The sequence below is a fragment of the Styela clava genome, chromosome 1, assembly GCF_964204865.1.
Source record: "Styela clava chromosome 1, kaStyClav1.hap1.2, whole genome shotgun sequence".
Taxonomy (NCBI): Eukaryota; Metazoa; Chordata; class Ascidiacea; order Stolidobranchia; family Styelidae; genus Styela; species Styela clava.
Genome location: NC_135250.1, coordinates 8,694,045 through 8,715,071, shown reverse-complemented (window position 1 = coordinate 8,715,071; position 21,027 = coordinate 8,694,045). Strand labels below are relative to the sequence as shown.

Below are 21,027 nucleotides of genomic sequence, written 5' to 3'. Positions count from 1 at the left end.
GCTTAGACAACCATATTTTACCACGGATTAGTTGGTAGGCTGTATTCACTGTTAGAATAACTAGGGTTCGAACCCATGATTTCTGAACAGCGATGCAATCATAATATAGGATGGTATTTATCATCACATCTGACTCTAAGCAAGGCTCTGCACAAGGCACCATTCAAATGTAGATAATAGGCTCATAACTTTAAAAAAATCAAAATATATCTGTGAATTAATAGACACATTTGAATTACTGTTGGATTACCCTGGACTCGAACCCCTGATCTCTAAATGATGAAGCTGAAATAAAATTACTACAAAATCACATTACCTTGGAGTCCTTCCACTCCATATCCCACCAGCATTACAAGTTATTTCAGATTCTCCAAACACAGTGACATTTCCATCTGGACATGAAAATTCACACAGCGATCTAAGGCGGCTTCGATCTTCTGCACAACTAAGAGATGTCACCGTACTTCTGTACAAATCAGGGTCTTCAAGTTCCGAAGCAATATGAGTTGCATTACTTGGATTACCAGAAAGTGGAGGACAAGAATCTGGAATGATTGATACAAGAGATTTACGAATATCCATAACTGGGAGATCGGTTTTCAGATTCAAGCTATGGAGTGGAGAAAAATTTATACCAATCAAGCCATTGAAGCAACGACTCCCAAATGATAAAAATTTTGACCTCAAATTTGGTTTCAGCTTGAGGCAAATATAGACTCCGCCTTGAACTCCCTACTCCATGAAAAAAAGTTTTTTTTATGAATATTTTTTAAATTATGCAAGCCTACTCTAAAAACTGACACTTCAAAATGCTTATTCAACATAATACTCTTTAGTTTCTGTTGAAAATTTTAATTACAATTCATAAGAATGGTGAAATTTTGACTCTGACAAATTCGTAATTCCCACTTGAGCTTAGACTCATTACTCAGAGAAAATGTAACTTCATTATCAAGAACTCTGAAAGTGATAACTATGACGTCTGTCATAGTCCAAAGTCAGGCTCGTAATCAATGCAATATTCAGATAAACTAAACCAAAATCATGAAAAATATCCATTTCATTGCATAAATAACAAACTTCACCTAAAAATTCTTAAATATTTGCTTTTTAAAAAAATATTTTTTAAAAAATGTGGAAAATTTAAGCAAATAACTTGTTTGAGATCAAAGTATCTTACATTCACAATTGATGTATGGTTTATTCCAAGTTCCCTTGCTGTTACATGTAGCTGTTATGGAAGTTGGAGAATCATCTGCTGGTACAAAACCGTCAGCACATTCGATTTCACATTCAGTACCTTCTGGTGCAGTCACTCCCACACACGCAGCATCAGTTACATTGACTCCCAGCTCAGGTTTAATACCAGGGCAAAAAGCTGTAACAAAGATAATCAAGTTAAATTCTTCCATTGTTAATGTTTAAACATGACGATTTTAATATGGTATGGCGATTTTAATGTTTCTTTCATTATTATAAGTGATACGAACACAATAATGATTACCGTGAAAATGTTTACAGGTTTGAATCAAGTAGGAGAATTGTTGCTTTATTTCTTATTAAAAAATTATTCATCCACTTCTGTGAGATGGAAAAAGTTCTCCTGGTCTACCATATATGAGCAAGTTGTCTTACTAGCCTACCTCTCCATTGAGATAATTATGAAAATCCTAACCTATCCTAATATCACTACACAAAACTGAATATTCTTGATCAACAGATTCAAAATCAAAAAATCAACCGAGAGAACTATTTGAATATTGTGCTGTAGGTATAATTTTTTTTAAACAAATTTTATGTATGAATAATAGTCATACATAAGGTGTTGTTTGAGAAATAATACTTACGAACACAAGCTGGTTCAGGAGCTGTCCATGTGACTCCGCTTTTGCAAATTACTTCTTTTGCACCTTTAAGATAGAATCCAGGATCACACGAGAATTTACAAAGTTCTCCTGCCAGAATTTCTTCACCACTACCAGCTGCACATTTTCGTGGAGAAACTTGCATTCCAATACTCAGAGTGAATGCATCACAAGTACCTGTAGCTGAAGACTGAGATGGAATTGAATCTGTTTAGTGAACTGTCAATTTTCTTGAGTAAATTATTAGAAAATTGTAGTGGGTGAGAGAAGTACTTTTCACTCCTGGATGAACTACAATACTTGGTAGGCAGGGCAGAGCCTGAATTTTTAAAAGAGTTGGGTTCGAAAACGGGATTTTCCATGCAACAGCTTCTGAACCAGTTGCCATGATTACGTCAATCTTTAAAACTTTTTCAGTGGATAATGATTTTTCTGCTGTGGAAACCATTTAATTCATGACCAATATGAGCATTTAAATGTCTTGTTCTATTAATTCAATTGTGTACAACGTAAGTTGCGGTTGCGAATATTTAACGACAAAATAAAAGTATTATTATTTAATCCGCGGGAACGTCCCCTCAGGTTTCGAACCCATAATCAGAAGTGAGATGACAAGCTAATTACTATCTCTTTGAACAATACCACCTCCATTGTAACAGAAACTAAATTATCTCAGAAACAATATAAATACTAACTAGGACACTTGGAGATATTCAACCTAATCATAAAAACACATGATAATTTCACATCACATATAATCTACCTTCGCAACACATAACTGTAAGTCCTCATTCCAAGCACCTGTAGACTGACATCTGATAGTATGTTCACTCTCTCCATTTGCTAATTCATAATCACTATTTGAACAATGCGTTTTACATTTTGTGCCTATGGGTAATCCATCCCATGTACTACAACCAAGTGGTTCCACAGCAGTGAAGGGTCCAATTGGAAGAACTGGACAAGCACCTACACAACAAAAATTCTGATCTGCTACTCTGATCTCTAATGATAAGCTATCATCTATTAAGAGCTTGATTAATTCTAAGCTCGCATAATTCTAACCAATCTGTTACTGATGAAAATTTGAATAGTCCAGATATGGTAACAGCAATTGTTGTGGCTATTTTGTTATTTTTCTATGAACTTTACATTATGAACAGCTCATATTGGCTCTCAAAATTACGGTAATCATATGTCTCACTAAATTCTATATTACAACAAGCATAATTTATTACAGTTGAATAAACAGATAACTTACCGATGCGACGAGATCCACAAGCATATCTTGCATTTTCTTTAGTATCAATTGCCAGCCAGTCTGCAGACCTGAGATGAGCCGTATCTTTTCTCAATAGGGGGGGACTATTCTCTGTGATATAACCAGCATCAACATATGTACTGAAATAGAATGTTTGTGTGATTTTTGTGTAATAGTTTGGTAAGCTAGAGTTAGTACCGGTATCATGTAAATTTGGTTAAATCCTTAAGGTGACGAAACCATAGCAAATGAGGAATAATGACTTTGCAACAGGAGTAAATTTCAGTAAAATCAGCAAATATCATAATTTTGGTGATAAAAACTCTATTTAAAAAGTTAAAAATATTGAATAGGTTGAAAGTTTAATGTATTCCACATAAAACTCAACAAGATAGAAACTACACAGCATAACAATAAATTCTCTTATTTTTCACAATTCACTTAAAAACATTTTTGATGATTCGCCTATGATAATGAACATAGTTAAAACATAACAGAACATTTACGTAGCATCTGAAACAAGTCCAAATCTTCCAGGAAATAAATGATTGTGGCAAGTCCATTGTTGTAATTCGTCTGTTTCATCACAAGGTTTTAATATTATTTGAGCAAATTCACTGTCCGATGATGCAGCCATGCACAGACCTATATCCAATAAAAATAAATTGTAAATCTTTAAAAGGTAAAATACATTGCATTGGATCTTAAGACACTTCCGTATTTACTGTCTTATTTTTTAAAGATTTTCACTAATCTTTTTACATAACTTTGGATATTGGGTTTAGACTTAATGACTTATTTAAAAAGTATTCAGTTTAGGTTACTTGAAGTGGTAACAAAACTCAACCTAAAATATGGAGAACAAGCTTAAAAATTTACCCTACTGTAATGTGAGTTGAAATAATTTTATTCATTTCATTCATTGTTCAATACATAACTTTTATTCGATAACGAAAAATCGCTTTGTTGTTAAGCCCGATGTTAGTATAGCAAGGTAAAGATGTGTTGAAAGATCTTGGAAACCAATGAACAGCAGATGGATAGAGAATGCAGAAAAAACTTAAAACTTGTTCCCATGTAATCCCATGTAATAGTGTCTACTTGTTCTTGTAACGTACTAACCAATGCAAAATCAAATTTGCAAAAGAAGTTTTGAAATAATTCACTGGTTTTCTTCATAATGCCCAACTCTACCTGAAGCAATACTCATTAACATTGAATAATCTTCGTCCACGACTTCAGCACTGTCAAGCCATTTCCAATATTGTGTGGGATCTGGAGAGAAGCATGGTACTTTGATAATCAAATCTCGGAATACCTTCATGCATGTTGCAATTGTCTTCGAGAATACTGTTGTTTGTAATTGCAAGCGGAAATGATATTCCTCTGAAATGAAGAAAATTAGATTATGATTTTCATGAATAGTCAAAAATGCAGGAAGTCAATGAGATATCCCTAGTTCAGGCTATATATTGAAACAGCAAACCAGACCAAAATTAAGGACCTAATGATGTCAGTATTGCAGGTGCTCAAAAGAAGCGAAATAAATTATTTAGTTATACATCTGCGAACAGGAAAAATCCCAGTCTTAGTACATAGCAGATCCCTACTATGAGTGGCCACTTGTGTAGAGTCTTATTCAGAAAAAATTCAAAATAATAATGATGTGTGAAAGTAGTGTAAGAAGGCAAAGCTGAACTGCACAGAGGTTACATGAACCACACTGGTGGTGATAAAAAGTCCAGCTATCCTTTCGTTTTTGATCACCCCTGGCAGGTTTCGAACCTGTGTCTGCGGTTTGACAAAATTTGTCATATACACATATCTTGTTAAATATAAGTCCACAAATATCAATTCAGCTATACTGAAATTTCTTACCTACGCATGTGTCATTAGGAATGATGTGATCTTCTGTGCAGTCAAATCCTGTCCAATTACCTTTCACTTTATACCCAGCATCACAAATAATATTGCAAACCTAGATTTTGGATAATAAAGTCAATAATCTGAAATCTTGTGAGTAATCGTACATATAAAATCATGAAGTGAAGCCTCACCTTTCCACGACATAAAATATTTCCATTCTCCGGTGCTTCTGGAAGATCTTTACATTTGTCAATGCACCTGACGATACCTTCATCTCCCACCCACATGCCATCCTCACACACATATGGTGACTCAGATGCATCAGTGGAAAGCACGTAGCCGTCGTCACAAGACAAAGAACATATTGACTGATGAATGCTTGCATCTTCTGTACAACTGTGAGTAAAAATAATAAATTTCATCAATATTTTTCATCATCCAAGCTTGATAATCAATTTGACTTGAAAAATAAGTACTGCCGATTAATAAGGCGAACAAATATATTATATTCAAAAAAAATGAATTGGATTTGGTCATATATTCTCCAAAATTTGCTATTTTTGCTATGATTTATGCAAGGCTTAGGGAAGCAAAATTTTACATATACAGAGTTGTCGCTAGGAAAGCAGGAAATTTGAAAGTCAGAAGAGATCACGTATAGAACGCGTATAGGTATAGGTTGAATTGGAACGATATCTGACAAGTTAACCTTTAAAACGTCACACAAGCTTAGTCTTAAGACACTGCTCTGAAGTGCAAGGACGCCATTTTGAGCATTTCTATGCGTGTAATATAACACATGAATTTAATAAACTTTATAAAAGTTATTTTTTGTAAAAATAAATAGCTGTTCAATAAACTTTGCTTTTCTAGCAACCACCCTGTATTACTATAATAATAATTTATTGAGAATATCTAAAATAAAGATGTGTCTGCTTGTATAAGGCCTTGCTTAGAGTGAACATGAGAAAAGCATGCTTCATAAAAAAAGATACAAAGAATAACATATTATGTGGTTAATGTTACAGCATCAAAAGACGTGAAAAAGTGAAATTATGTATTAGTTACCTTGCTTGATCAAATTTTCCGTGTTCGACTTTAGGTAAAACAGGGCAATTTCTTCTGCAATGTATTTTTTCTAAATTTTCCCACTCGCCAGTAGGTTGGCATTCAACAATATCAGTTGCACCTATATAGTGAAAACAGTTTGAAGAAAACAATTTTCGTTAAATTGTTTTGAGTGCAAACAGGACAATTAAGGTGACAAAGAACATTTTTTTCCTCCTGCAGCTCCTCATTCTTAATAGGATGGCGTTCCCATGTTCGAATATAATGATGAATTATTATATAAAAGATGCCTGCACGGCTCCTGGCATTGCAGAAATTTAAATTTATTAATGGCTGAATATGATTCCATCTACAATACATAACATTCAACTTTGCTAACTATTCCTACATCTGAACTGGACTGGTAACTGCATAAGGTGAGAGTAGCTCACCAAATGATTGGAATATAAGGTGGTGTGAACGAGATTCAAACCCAAGACGCTTAAGTTGAAATATCCAAATAGTAAGGTACATGTTCTTACAACCATAAAATCATTTCAATTCTATTAAAACTTTCTATATTACTCGATTATGTTTTAAAATAATTATATATGTGAAATTTTCGATTGAAACAACCCACCATCAAACAAACTTCCATCTTCACAAGATGCAGCACACTGTTGCCAGATCATAACATCATCAGTTGTACAAATTTCAGGAACTAACTTCATGAATCTTTTCCTGATAGGAGGGCAAGCCCCAACCTAAAATAGAAAAAAATAGGCATTGTTGTAATAACATCGTCACAAAATCAAATTTGAAGACGTGTGATGCACAAAATTTTTAGCATTAATTGTAAAAATATCTTACTGCTTTATTGGAGCAAACAGTGCCGGTTGTTTCCAAAACTGAATTGAATGTAATCCAATAGGTCTCTGCATGTGTTTTGCTTTGTAAAACAGGTCCCAATTCCTTGTACATTGTATCAATACTTAGGGGTGTGTCCTATAAAAACAAGTTGAAAACTGAAAAGTATATATTTAAAGTGTTGTAGATTATAATGAAAGCCTTTCGGTTCTTGTTATTTTTCTTCGCTAACATTTAAAAAGCAACAATTCATCTTCCAAGCTTGTTGGTACATTATGAACTGTAGTTCATTTCCCCAAACAAGAGGTAAAAACTAGCAAATAGCAATGTTACGCTGTTAACTGTTATCTCTTTTTATCATATTTTTAATGAAACTTTTTCCAATCTTCACTTTGAACAAGGCTATGTACATAATATGTGCACTGGCAATGTAAGATAAAAAACTTAATATTTTCAAAAAGACTGAGCCAATTCCACATTGACTATCTATCCTATCCTATATCTACCTTGGGTATAGATTTAATATATGATATCAACATAATTAGGTGAAATACTCTAATCTTGTTTAATTCATGTACAACGTTAAACATAAAATACAATAATAAATGTATGTGATAATGTGAACGAGAGTTATTCACCTTTAATATAAATCTATATGGGTGTTCTGAGTCACAGTCCCAGTGTTGTAATTTGTTTGTGACATCACATCGTTGCAGCAGTAAAGATGCGTCAATTAAAGCAGATTCAGCAGTTAAACATAATCCAGTCTCTGCATGCTTGATATTGAGTGAATTATACCAGAACCACCTGCATGAAAAAATAACGGTTGGTCAAGGTAGAATTATTTAGAAAATTGGTACAGAAAAACTGGAAAATGTATATTCATTTAGGGTAGGGGGTTCCTAAGCTTTTTTCAGGACGACCCCAGAGACAACTTTCAAGTGTCCAGTGCGACCACAGGTCAATATATACATTTTTCATGAAACGTTAGAGCTTCTTTCACAGGACTTTTAAGTTTGGTCATGTGGTGGTATTAAGTAAAATAAGCTAAAACGAAACAGTGATGTCAAAATAGGCACCTACATTTTCTATAACCTAAGCATAGACTGATGCCTATGGGCCAGTAAGCCATGGTCCAAACTGCTAAATTGAACATGGTTTGTCAAATCTTAGATGTTTTGTACATCCATCCTTTACCATACCTCAGCGACCCCATGACCTGCTTGCGACCCTACCTACTTATCACTCCGACCCAATTCGGGGTCGCAACCCCTGGTTTGGAAACCCCTGATTTAGAGTGAATATTATTTGACTACAAGAGATGTACAAAAGTGAATAATTTACTATACTTTGGACATTTTGATATTTTAGAATATGGCATATCGAATATATTATAAATTGGGCGATACTCAATATGGAAAATTGTAGTATGGAAATAGTATTCTATCAGCTTTTATACGATATTTTCATTCAACGTCTGCTATGAACAAGGCTCTGCAAAAGAGGCCACTGCTTGCTGTAGGGTTGGGAGGACGAAAATGTCTCTGATTCGGCATTGCCTACCCTATTTATTACACTCTTGGTAAGGTGGTGAGCACGGGATTTGAACCCGAGATTTTACCCTTCGATGTCATCATGGTTAAATCTAACACCACTGTAATAACAATCACATTTGTCGAATGAAGGAATCCTAAATTCTTTTTCAAATCTGTAATTTACAATATCGAACATAACAAAATTTGAAATTATTACAATATTTTATCCATCCCTGATAATACGTACATAGCGTTGTTTCCTGCGGCCTCACAACCAGCATTTGAGTTGTTAGTTGTTGATAAATGCCATTCGGAACCATCTATTGATCCATCAGTTCCCAGTTTAGATGCTTGTAAACATACAGTAACTTCACCGATCTTTTGTATAATAGGGAAGGTATCTGATACAGGAGAGCAAAATGGTGCTGGATTCCAAATTCCATCTTTATCACAAGCTATTTCGTTTTGTTCATATGCAGTATGACCTGAAAATCAGATTTATTGAATTTTGTTTAAATTTATTTTGGATAAAAATGTTCATTGCAATAAAACAATTTCGTACCAGCGTTACATGAGTAAAAACACTTAGTTCCAGGCTTGTATACAAATCCATATCCATAAGATGAAGAACCAGATGTTGTATCACAGTGTAAGTCTCCATTATCAACCTTTTAAAATGAAATATATGTGTATGTTTTTCTGTATCCCAAATTTCCCACAGGTTGTGTGCCATTTTACCCATTTAAGCTAATTAGAAAAATGGTCTAATTAAAATAGGATAGGATTTACATATTTATCCCGGGGGGGAAAGAAAAAGCCTATGAGAAGGCTTAACCATAGGGCGAACCCCACCCTCTCGTTCGGTTCTCATTCCATGTCGAGTATGGGATTAGTTAGTAATTAGTTTTCGGAAGCATGGAAGAATCCGACTCGCACATAACTATTCTCGCATGGGATTCGATCCTGCGAACCCAAACAGAGTAATCAGATGTGAGGTGGCAAGCGTATTCCTAACGCTTAGAAAAATGAGCCACACCGGCATGCCTGAAATGAATATAGTAAGGAATAAATAAATACCGTTATTGGTGGGCACGGTCGGAAGCATGTCGGTACACTTTCACTCCACGTTCCAGCTGCCGTACACTGCAAAGCTCCAATTCCTGACAATGAATATCCTGGAGTACACTCGAAAGTGCACATATCACCTTCAATTTTTGATCTAAAAATTGATTTTAATACATCGTAAAGAAAATGGGCATTTAGGATTGTTTGTAATCATACGATTAACATACCTGTGGGCACAATCATTTGGGAAAACATAACTACCCAAATTTGGAGATATTGGAGGACACCTTGCAACACAACGGGTTGGCTCTAAGTCACCCGACCAACGTGATCCAGTAAACGCATCAGGCGAACCAGAACATTCTCTGAAACCAGATCCCAATCTTTCCATGTATTCAGGGCAAACAATAGCACATTGAGTACCTGGATGCAAAAGTTACCAATAGAATTATATAATGTTGTTGGTGTCCAAAACAAATCGAATATTCAAATACAGTAAAACATGATTTCTTGATTTTAGGGATTAGTCTAAAATAATCTCATTTGGAAACTTGTCATTTTGGGCAATTAACATGTGATGACCATCGAAAAAATTGAATTAGAATAATATTTAATTCATAACTGTCTTGAATTAATAAATTCCATGAATAAATGAATAAGGACAAGTTTATGATGTAATCAATAACATTACTTTAGAACATATTTTAAAATAGTAAATTATTTGATTTAACATTAATTTGGATTCAAGTAAGACTATACCTGCTTCCACAAAACCTTCAGTGCATTTTCTCGGAAGAATAGTTGCATGCGATGGTGTTGGTAGGGCTTCACATGCAGGCGAACAAGTGCCGAAAGTATCTCCTGGAGTCCATTGACCACCAGGTCCACAAGTCAAAGTATCCTGACCTCCATAAACAGCATCATCCCCTTGGCACAGAAGTTTGCATTTGGTACCGGGTTTGATAAGTAGATTATTGCATTCCGATGGGCTATAAAAGCCACTGTTGTCAGTTTCTGTGAAAAATAAAAATATGTTAGGATAGGATTTACATATTTATCCCGGGGGAGAGGAAAGCCGATAAGACGGCTTATCCATATGGCGAACCACGGCCTCTCGTCCGGTTACCATTTCAAGTCAGGTATGAGATTAGTTTTACCGTATTGTTTGTTTTCGGAAGCATGGACTTGGTGGTGGAGGGAGTCGTAACCGACCAGCAGTTACGTGAACCACCCAACGACGGCGAGGAGTCCAGCAATCCTCTCGCACATAACCATCCCTGCATGGGATTCGAACCTGCGAACCCACGCAGAGTAATTAGAGGTGTGGTGGCGAGCGTATTCCTAACGCTTAGCCTGTTGAGCCACACCGCCGCGCCGTTAGTGTCAAAATATATCTTGACAATACTGGTGCACTAAAAAAGAACTGAAATAAGACAAGTGAACAATGCTCAAATATATGGAAGATGTCTCTTCGGTATGATAAGGCCTGAAAGCATCGTTTTTGCTGAAAATATCACAGACAAGCAACATGGAGGCGGTCGAGTATTGCGGAATAAAAAGTGTTCCCCTTGAATTTTGAGAAATTCATAATAGCAATTTCCTCCATCATAAAGTATTGAAAAGATGAATAGCAATTAATAATAATCATAAATAATGGTAAGAAATGTTCTAAATTTTTATTAGAAGCATAATTCATTGATACCTTCATTGATTCATTGATTACTCACTACAGCTTGAACTTTGACATGCAAACATATAATTTGAAAACAATATCTAATCAGACTGACCTATTTTTGGTAATGCAGGACATCTCTTACTGCAGGTAACTACTGGGCCTGACCACGACTTGTCTTCCATGCAAGTCCTTTTTACAGAGCCAATACCACGTTCAACATCTTCATCAAAAGAATATTCAAGTCCATAACCAGCTCCTTGGCAAGAGAATGTACATTCTGTTCCCACAACGGCTGCTTCCAAAGCACACATGACTGGACTTACCTATAAAATATACAAATTTAGCAGGTTGCGAGTTTTTTTCATTCATTTGATGCTTCAGTCACGTTTTGTCTGTGATTGACACAGCAAAAGGCAGGGAAAAAAAGATGATCGAGAGCGATTCAAATCGACCAGAACAACCTTCAACAAAGATTGTAATCACTTTCACTATCAGTAAAAAATTTGGTTTGTAAAATTGAATATTCAAAACTATCCATCAGTGATCAATACAGCATCTTCGGATATAAAAAAAAAAGAGAAAATGCTCAAATAAAAGAAGGTCAAATTATTAAAATGACCACCGCAATATCAGGAAAACTGCTACTCAATGTTAAAAGAATTGCAAAAAAAATTAGTGTCGATGAATTATAAAATAAGGAAAATTTAATCAGGCACTGAATTACAGAAAAAAAAAAAAATATTACACAAAAATTTTTTGCATCTCTGAGTACCGAAAATTTAACATTGATTGGTTGGAGGAGAATTTTTTGCAACTGCAGGGTGACCTAAAAATCGGAACCCATACAAAATGTTCTAAATGGACTGGGTTCCTTTTTTGGGGTCTCTGTATACAACAAAAATAATTTTTCAGAACAATTTATAGTAACACTTCAGTCATGATTGGTAACGTTAAAAGAAGTCAAAACAAATTAAAATCAACAAATCTTACCACAAGTCCATCTTTCTCAACAATAGTTGGACATTTCTCCTGACACTCCATAGTTCCCATACCCATAAAAATCCATGAACCATCAGCTTGGCATGATACACCCGCAGATGATAAACCAAGATGGTATCCTTGGTCACATACAATTTCACAATAAACACCGCTTGGATATTTGTCATGAATTTTGGATTTAGTACAATGTACTAAAGAAGAATGTTCTATACCACTCAAATCCTGACACCTGTGAGAAAATATAAGATAAATTTTTTTAGAAACCAACAAAATTTTCAGGCATGAATTTGGTATGTAGGCTATATATTGATATTAGAGGCTGGGTCCATAGTCACCCTTTTAAAATTCTGAAGTCAAAAGCGCACACGCTCTTATCATGAGATCTTAGCATGGTTTGATTGTAGCTGTTGGAATTAAGTTAGCATAATGTTTCTTTCGTTTGCGTGCGATTGCGAAGTGGAATTTTCATTGCGGCCCCGTTAGTTTAGCTTTTTTTGAGTTGTAAACCGGGTTTATAGGCGAGGATATAAGGTAGATTTAAAATTTTGAATTTTTCTAAATCATGCTTTTGAAGGTGATATTCAAAAGTCAAAACTTTTAATAGAAACTCAAATTGACTAAGCAGTTTGGAAAATAATGATATAAAGTGTGCAAACGGTATATAAAGGCTTCCATCATCAAATTTTATTTTTCTGGAAGTTGTAGTCTACAGTAAAAAATCTCCCAACTTGAAGTTGGAAATTTTTTCACAACCCAAACTTCATCTTCGAAAGACTTATTTGAATTCCATGTCAGTTTTAAATTTTTACCCACTCCACACTCAACCATTACAATTATGAGAGAAGAATAAAATTTACATTTGTTCACATTTAGGTGGTTCACTGCTCCATGTTCCATCATCTGTGCAAGTTAATATAGATTGGCCAACCAACTGGTATTCCGTTTCACATCCTAGGGTGCATATGGTGCCTGGTTCAGACATCATACCACTTGCACCCAAACATTTCAAAGCATCTGTTGTAATCAGATAGGAATTCTCTGGTAGGGTAAGCCTGGGACATCGTGGTTTGCACACTGGTGCAAATTGATAAGACCATCTGAAAAAACAAGAGAGCAATGCTGCAACATATGACAACAACAATTAAGCAATACAATCCACATATCCGCTTAGTGTCCAAAAAACGTTGTATGGTATTGCTGATTCTACACCATATAATTGCTTCTCAATTTTATTTATTCTAGCTTAGTTGTAATTGGACTTGTTAATTAAGTAAGACGTAAATCTGGAATAGCAAAATGATACACAACAATTCAAAATCACAAAATATAGTTCATATAGTACTTCACCATGGAGAATCAGATTCAGAAGTCAAAATGAAAATTGTGATTACAGATAGGAAGCAAAATATAAATCCAAAATTTCATTTTGTGCAAAAAGATTTATTTGAAAAATTATTGAGGGTTGAAATTGGTATATATCGGATTTTCGTAACTGAGCAATAGGAGGTCTTGTCTTGTATAAGCTTGTGTACAAATTGGAAGTGATATGTAAAGAATGACAATTTCAGGAAGATGCAGAATCTTTCTGGTTCAATCTGCCAATTTATTATAACCTGTGTGAGTTGGTGGACAAGAGCAAAGCATGCCTACCGTTGTAGCATAAAGACTGTTTAAACTTACGGCCATACCTTCCAGTTTCCAGACACATCACAGATGATGGTCCATCCAGATGCTTAGCTGTAGAATTCTTGCATTCGATTTCACATTTTTCTCCTGGATTTTTTTGTGATGACGTACAATCACTAGGGGTGATGGTAATATCCCAAGATGGGTCAGTGGCAAGAGCAAAACATTGAGTGGGAGAGGTCTTGGCACAATGTAAACTGGCATCAACATCCCAAACACCACTCGTACATGTAGCAGTGCTTTGTGAATTGTCACTGAGAGCAGAGCCAGCACTACAACTCAGAGTACATGTTGTCCCAGCATTCTGAAAACAATAATATATTCTGTTTTATAGTTGCATGCATAATTTCAAGACATTTGATGTATTTACGAGGCATAAAAAAATGCTATCTTCTGAAATGTCCAATCGCAGACTAGGTTACAAGAAATGCGCTTCAGCCCTAATTTTATCATCAATCCATAATCCTTGAGTGTGCAAGGTTTAATTAGAATCGTTTTGTTTTATTTCAGGATTTGTTTTTTAACTGGTTAAATCAGTGGTTTCCAAACTTTGGTGCTCCCGAAGTATGCGAACCAAGATGGCGGACATCGAAACGTAACATGGGTAACAGGTTAGGGTTAGGCAATAATTTCTTTCCAATTTTCCTTATTTTAGTCCTATTATTAGTTCGAAGACTAGCCAAGAGCCTCCCGTAGTATTTATACCTAAAATTATGGCCTAACCCTAACCTAGTACACATATTACATTCCGATGTCCGCCATCTTGGTTCGCATACTTCGGGAGCCCCCAAACTTTTTAGAGTTGCAACCCACTATTTATTACGACAGCCTATGGCGACCCATTTAACTTTAATAAATTAATAAAACATTGAGGAAACAAATTGACATAACACAGCAATGGCTAATTATCGCAAAACTATCGTTTTTCCTTGAAAATAAGACCTGGCTTGCAAATAAGACCTAATTCGAATTTTTAAAATGATTTTAATTAAACCCTACCAATAAAATAAATTTAAAATGTGTGGGAGAGGAAAGGTTCAATTACCTGAGGTAATGTGAAGATCACACCACTATTCAAGATTGTGTGATGTCACAATCACAATTATGATATTTGTCGCTTGATTTTTGTATAGAAAATACAAATAAAAACAATGAATGTCGGTTTTTATATAATGTTCATCTCGTGATTTTCTACAATGTAATTTTATTTTTGATAAATGAACCTAAAAGGCCTCTTCTAAAGAAAACCAGTGTTATTCTTCAAAATAAATCTAAATCCTGTCTGTATTTCGGGGAAACACGGTAAGAAGTGCTGTACAGTGTACAAAACTGCTATGCGTAAAAAATTCACATGGTCATTATTCATGTAGCAAATTTTGTTCCTCTGAGAAGATCGTAAAAAGGAAACTTTCAGAGATTAGAATTTAAATTCAATTTAATTCTTTTGTTTTTTTTTGAAGATTTACGTATTCGAGTCGGCACCGATCCTAATACCCAGTATAATTAATCAAAGCTTTCCACATCTTTTCACGACCCATTAAAATTTCTTTTGCGACCTATCAGTGGGTCGCGACCCATAGTTTGGGAACCGCTGGGTTAGATTTTCGGAAAAGGTTTCATGATATGACTGAGGACTTGTGTTACTGTTATTTTTTTTTAAATTTGAGACAATTTTGTATAAATATTACCTATTTAATATAAATCCCGCTTTTTCTAACATAATTCTACTTCACGATGGTTCAAACAATAATTTTGGTTAAAATTCAAAAATGTTAAAATTTGAAGAAAAAAGATTATGAAACGAATTCTATCATGTGGAGCTATGCACACATAGAAGTAGGCCACGGATTCCTGAAACTATATTTATTCAACTTGTTTTCAGCCTGAGAAGATTAGCACAAACCTGAGGGCCAGAATTACATGATGCAGGTGTGACAGAGACTTGAAGTACTGATGCCAATTCTGGCTTACATTTGCCAGAATTTTTTATTGAATACAAGCTACCACTTGTTGACGAAAGTCCACTCGCAGCATCATAAAATCTAAAAGATCATAACAAGTACATGAATTACGTTTCTATTTATGTTTTCAAGATAAAAACTTAACTCAAGGTTTATTTATGCTTAACGTCTGAAGGATTTAGGTTAATCTAATGTTAAATTATATTTTAGATTAACCAAATTCATAGTTTATTTTAGTTTTGCATTGGACAAGCGTTTTATAGAAATACAGAGATTTTTACATGCTTTTACATTGTTAAAATTAAATTAAAACAGGACAGTATATTGAATGTATTTTACAAGTAGAAGGTGATGATAGTCAGTGTACATAACATTAGTAAATTGTCTATTCATATTTCAGATATTGTTGCACTAAATTTTGTTATTAGAATACCAAATTCTTCAGTTTCTATAGAAATTAGTTTTGTTAGACTCACTGCCATTGTAAGGTAGGGTCTCCAAGTCCTCTGTGAAAATCTGTTAATTGAGGTTGATCAATAGTTCTATATCCAGAAGTTAAATATCTATTTCCACTGACTAATTCAATAGCATGTCCAAATGCCGTGCCAAAATTCTGATTTGTGTTTGAGGAATCACATTCTTCCAGCTGTACAAAGAAAGATAGCATGTAGGAAATTCATGCTTCAATTATTTTTTTTTTTTTTCTCATCGTATAAAATCACAAATTTCTACTTCATTTCCAAAGTATCAAAATTTTTCGAATTCGACTCCACAGTCACAAGATATAACAAAGCAACCTCATATTAATCCTATAGAATCGAATTCTATTATTGATTATTTAAAAAACTCAATTCCAAATAACATTGGTTTGCAACACTTGTAATTTGTGGTCAACAATAGCTCTGTAATTTTTTAAATTACATCAATTTATAAGTATACCCACATGTAGGAGAGTAGAAGAGTCATTAGCAGTCAAGCAAGTTCTTGCAAAACCACTCATTACTCTATCTTCATCGATTGCCCATCTGGCATTCTTTTCTTCACATGAGTCATCAATGTTGTCTATCTTCTGTACTTTTCCATCATTAGTAACACTCAAGCATATAAAATGATCATCCCAAAATTGTGCAATAATATACTGCTGTTCATCTGAATTCCAATACAAATTGTGTAATATACTCTATCTATTCCAGGGCTTCCCAAACTGGGGGGTCATGACCTTACAGGGGGCGGCGCAACGAATTTTAGGGGTCATGAAGACTTCACCAATTTCAACCAAATTGTATATCTATTGTACATTTTTAGACTTTTGATTCGAAACACATTTAATAAAACTAGTAAAAGTCCCAACCCAGAGAATATGTAGGGCTCGAGCCCAAAAGTTTGGAAAGTCCTGCTCTATTGAATATTAAAAATGAGGACTTCAGTATATTGGTCGAGTATGCAAGGCTAAAGGTAAGGCATTTGATTTAGTTACAGGACCATGTCAAGTATGGGTATATTTAACTAGTCAGCCGTTTCGGATGCATGGACTGGATTATGGGGGAATTCATAACCAACCAGCAGTAACATGAAACACCCATCGGTAACAAAGAATACAGCAATCCTCTTGTCGATGAGTATCTACCACAATATACAAACTTGGAATCCAGAGAAGCCCCAACAAAAAATATATCATTCCAAAAAAAGTCGGAAATAATATTTTTAAACATATATATATCAAATATATCCTAAATTGGGACATGTGCAATGGAGTATAGTAGAGATTATTTTAAATTCAAACTTCAATTTAGTTATTTAGTCGTTTTCAACCTTTTGCAGTGCAACAATCAATATAAAGTGTGCAGTAAATGTTGTGTTAAACTAACTAACACTTACTTTGACATGTTGGTTCTGCGTCTCCATCAGACCAAAGGCCGCCAGTTTCACACTTCAATATTCTAGATCCGATTAGACCTTTTCCGACATCACATGAGAACTCACAAGTCGTATTCACAGTTGCAGTGCCATCACTGCAAGAAGTTTTGCTTTCCATTAATCCACCAGATGGAGCAGAAAGTGCACGACAGTGTTCTATGATACATTAAAAGTGGAAGTGATTTTTATTAGCAGATATGCAAAAATGCTTGAAATATAAGTAGATGAACAGAACCTATTTCATATTCTCACACTGCTACAAACTCGGTAAATTTGTAATGTAAAATCTACACTATTTTATGTTGCTTAAATTTGGTTAAACAAACTGTCGTTCCGTTCTTGTTTTAACACAATATACTAACAGAAGAAATTAAAATTGCAAGCAGGAATATTCAATAAAGTATAATTCACAAAATGTGAAATTATGTATTATTGAATGTAAAAGGTAATATACTTCACTATGACAGTGTAAAAATGAAAATAAAATCAAGACAAATCTCATTTTTTTCATGCATTATTAAATTCATTTTCTATAAAATACATTTATTAGTTGAAATTTATGTGTTGCAGATGACCCAATAGGAAATCCATCCATCTTGTGATAATAGAAATTTTATTATGTCTTTCCATATTTACAGCACACTTACATAACAATATCACAAACTAATTCAACATACCAATACATCTTCCAGGATATTCACTCCATTCTCCATCTGCTGAACAAGTTATTGAAGCTTTTCCCACAACAGTTCCAGTGTGACAAGTCAAATTGCAAAATCCAAGCGATGAATAATGATTTAAATGGCAAGATGGTGATGACCATGTACCAAACTCATCTAGAGGAATCGCTTCACAAGTTTCTGAACATAGACACATAAGATGGCAATTTGTGGCATTAGGTTTGTCGTTTGTATGCCTAGAACAGTGTTTTTCAGCCTATTAAGTGAAGCAGAACCCCGATAAAACGTTCAAGAGGCTAGAGCAGACATGGGCACACTACAGCCTGCGGGCCAAATACGGCCCATTGAGTAATTCAATTATAACCTTTACCTCATAACTTGAATGGCCCGCCAGTCTAGATGCAAAAAATTTTTGGCCCCCGGTCCGAAAACCTTGCCCACCCCTGGGCTGGAGAACCCATGAAAAATTGATTATATTCGTTATTGAAACACTAGTGAAACGCATTTTTGATATGATTTTATTATACACTTGACCGCAAATTTGATTATTTTGAACAAAATAATAATATAGACTCTCGGATTCGAATGTAAACTTGCGGAACCCCTGGACTGTGCTATCAGAATCCTGGTTAAAAACCACTGGCCTAGATTATCGTGGTAATGATAGAATATTGAAGTGAAAGAGGGTATGGTGAAAAACCAAGTAAGACACCAGTTTTTAACTTAAGTTAATATTATTAGTAATTTGAGTGTTTTTTTTTAAATTGCTTGTTACGAGGTTTTCTGATTTGTTATAGAACCCCTGAAATTTCCGATATTTTGTGCCAAAAATGATGTTTCACAAAATCCAAATTGTCAATAAATAATTGCAAGCAGCAGCGATAAAAAATTGAACAATATTGAATAAGTCACATGCAAAACATTAAATTACATTGATTATTGTTATTCAATAAAAATACACACATGTTTTATTTTCAATATTCAGACAAAATACTATTTCAGAATCTATGTAATTGTATAAACAGTTTATCCGAATAGGAAATTAGAAATTTGGTTATCGAAAATCATACTTATGCATTTTAGATCCGTCTCGGTTACGCTCCAATCAGATGAGGAGGTGCAAGTAGTTGAATTATGAGATGGATAATATCCAAAATCGCAAAGCAAAGAACATTGTGTGCCTTCAGGAAATGATCTATCACTGCAAGGTCCTTTAATATAACATAACGTATTTACCATTGTTGAATGATATCCAAAATCAAGTCAATAATTTACCAACTGATGAAAGCTTATTAGGTCATATTATTCTTGAAAGAATATGAAATTCTTAACGCAAATTTGATTCAAAGACTGAAGCGAAATTATTTCAATATCTTTCCATATATAACTAGAGGATATTGGAGAATAGATAATTGTGGGCTTGATTAGCTAGTAGCTCAAGCATTGACTTCAACTCGGTTGTCAATGTAGGTAAAAGATCTCAGGCTCAAACCCCATGTCCACCATCTTATCCAGGGTGTAATACTCATTATAAAAATTATACTATATTACTCATTAGACCTCATCTACTTACCCGAAGGAGATAGTAAAAATCCATTATCTGGATAATTAATCGAATCACAAGCAGCAACACAGGTTGGCTCTGAATTCACCCACACTCCATTCCGACATATTCTGAAAATGAGATTTTGTAAAACTTCACCACAAATTGTACTCTGTTCAAGTCCATCAAAGTAAAAAATCAGATCTTATCGCCTAAGACCAATAAGTTAAGCATGTTCATCTGTATGTAGGCTTTCCAAACAGTGCATCTGTTATACATGTGTGAGTGAGTAGGGCAACTGTAGGTATGTTTTCCATTTAGAATTATACTTGAAAACTCAATCACAAATAATACCTCACAGGGTTCAAAAAATACTGAATCCTTCTTCAAAAAATCCAAATTGTGAACCATTTTTGTTAGTATATATATATATATAAAGCAGTCTGAGGTCATACCTTTCCTCGCTCCCAGAAAGTAAATAGCCTGCTTCACATTCATATTTGCAACTTGTACTTTCATGCGGGGATGCCAAACATATTTTCGGTGTTATAATCATATTTGAACTTGCAGTGAGTACAGGACATAATCCTACGATGAAGAGAAAAAAAAATTTGAACAAATGAATCAGAGTGTGGCCAAATGACCAAAACCTGCTAACAAAACATGGGTAAATTAATTTTAGAATTTTGAAACACTAAATATTATTAGGAATAACTCACTTTCACAAACTGGAATTTCTCTTGTCCATTTCCCTGATACATCACAAGTAATGACCTTTGAACTTCCTCCTCCAATGAGCCCATAACCAGTATCGCACTTTATTGTACATGATTCACCTTCTACTGTATCAACAAGACAATGTTCTGGATATACACCACCATTTGGAGGAGGATTTATTCTTGGACACACAGCTAGAAAATATGAACATGTCAATAAATAAGAAAAAGGACACATATATAAAATACTGAAAAGACTACTATAAATCAATATCTCATGTAGAATTCAATGTGACGAGCATACAGTATGACCCACTCGCACTGTATGCTCAAAAGAAGGCTCT

At 34.5% G+C, this 21,027-nt stretch overlaps 1 protein-coding gene across 1 annotated transcript in view; it reads right to left on the bottom strand.

Moving 5' to 3' along the window:
• Positions 1 to 21,027, bottom strand: part of LOC120329353 (sushi, von Willebrand factor type A, EGF and pentraxin domain-containing protein 1-like) — a 40,875-nt gene that overhangs the window by 12,708 nt on the left and 7,140 nt on the right. Inside the window, exons 9-39 of the mRNA XM_078109889.1 lie at positions 20,687 to 20,878; positions 20,423 to 20,555; positions 19,998 to 20,098; positions 19,495 to 19,635; positions 18,422 to 18,604; positions 17,706 to 17,900; positions 16,771 to 16,976; positions 16,304 to 16,473; positions 15,770 to 15,908; positions 13,869 to 14,170; positions 13,038 to 13,277; positions 12,172 to 12,409; positions 11,294 to 11,504; positions 10,266 to 10,520; positions 9,734 to 9,929; positions 9,519 to 9,660; positions 9,004 to 9,109; positions 8,689 to 8,926; positions 7,545 to 7,713; positions 6,910 to 7,044; positions 6,680 to 6,803; positions 6,061 to 6,181; positions 5,184 to 5,388; positions 5,005 to 5,104; positions 4,321 to 4,512; positions 3,633 to 3,771; positions 3,127 to 3,266; positions 2,629 to 2,834; positions 1,848 to 2,055; positions 1,181 to 1,378; positions 317 to 545 (exon numbers count right to left, since the gene is read on the bottom strand). Of these exons, the coding sequence (XP_077966015.1) occupies positions 317 to 545; positions 1,181 to 1,378; positions 1,848 to 2,055; positions 2,629 to 2,834; positions 3,127 to 3,266; positions 3,633 to 3,771; positions 4,321 to 4,512; positions 5,005 to 5,104; positions 5,184 to 5,388; positions 6,061 to 6,181; positions 6,680 to 6,803; positions 6,910 to 7,044; positions 7,545 to 7,713; positions 8,689 to 8,926; positions 9,004 to 9,109; positions 9,519 to 9,660; positions 9,734 to 9,929; positions 10,266 to 10,520; positions 11,294 to 11,504; positions 12,172 to 12,409; positions 13,038 to 13,277; positions 13,869 to 14,170; positions 15,770 to 15,908; positions 16,304 to 16,473; positions 16,771 to 16,976; positions 17,706 to 17,900; positions 18,422 to 18,604; positions 19,495 to 19,635; positions 19,998 to 20,098; positions 20,423 to 20,555; positions 20,687 to 20,878 (5,554 nt within the window). The remainder of the gene's footprint in view (positions 1 to 316; positions 546 to 1,180; positions 1,379 to 1,847; positions 2,056 to 2,628; positions 2,835 to 3,126; positions 3,267 to 3,632; positions 3,772 to 4,320; positions 4,513 to 5,004; positions 5,105 to 5,183; positions 5,389 to 6,060; positions 6,182 to 6,679; positions 6,804 to 6,909; positions 7,045 to 7,544; positions 7,714 to 8,688; positions 8,927 to 9,003; positions 9,110 to 9,518; positions 9,661 to 9,733; positions 9,930 to 10,265; positions 10,521 to 11,293; positions 11,505 to 12,171; positions 12,410 to 13,037; positions 13,278 to 13,868; positions 14,171 to 15,769; positions 15,909 to 16,303; positions 16,474 to 16,770; positions 16,977 to 17,705; positions 17,901 to 18,421; positions 18,605 to 19,494; positions 19,636 to 19,997; positions 20,099 to 20,422; positions 20,556 to 20,686; positions 20,879 to 21,027) is intronic.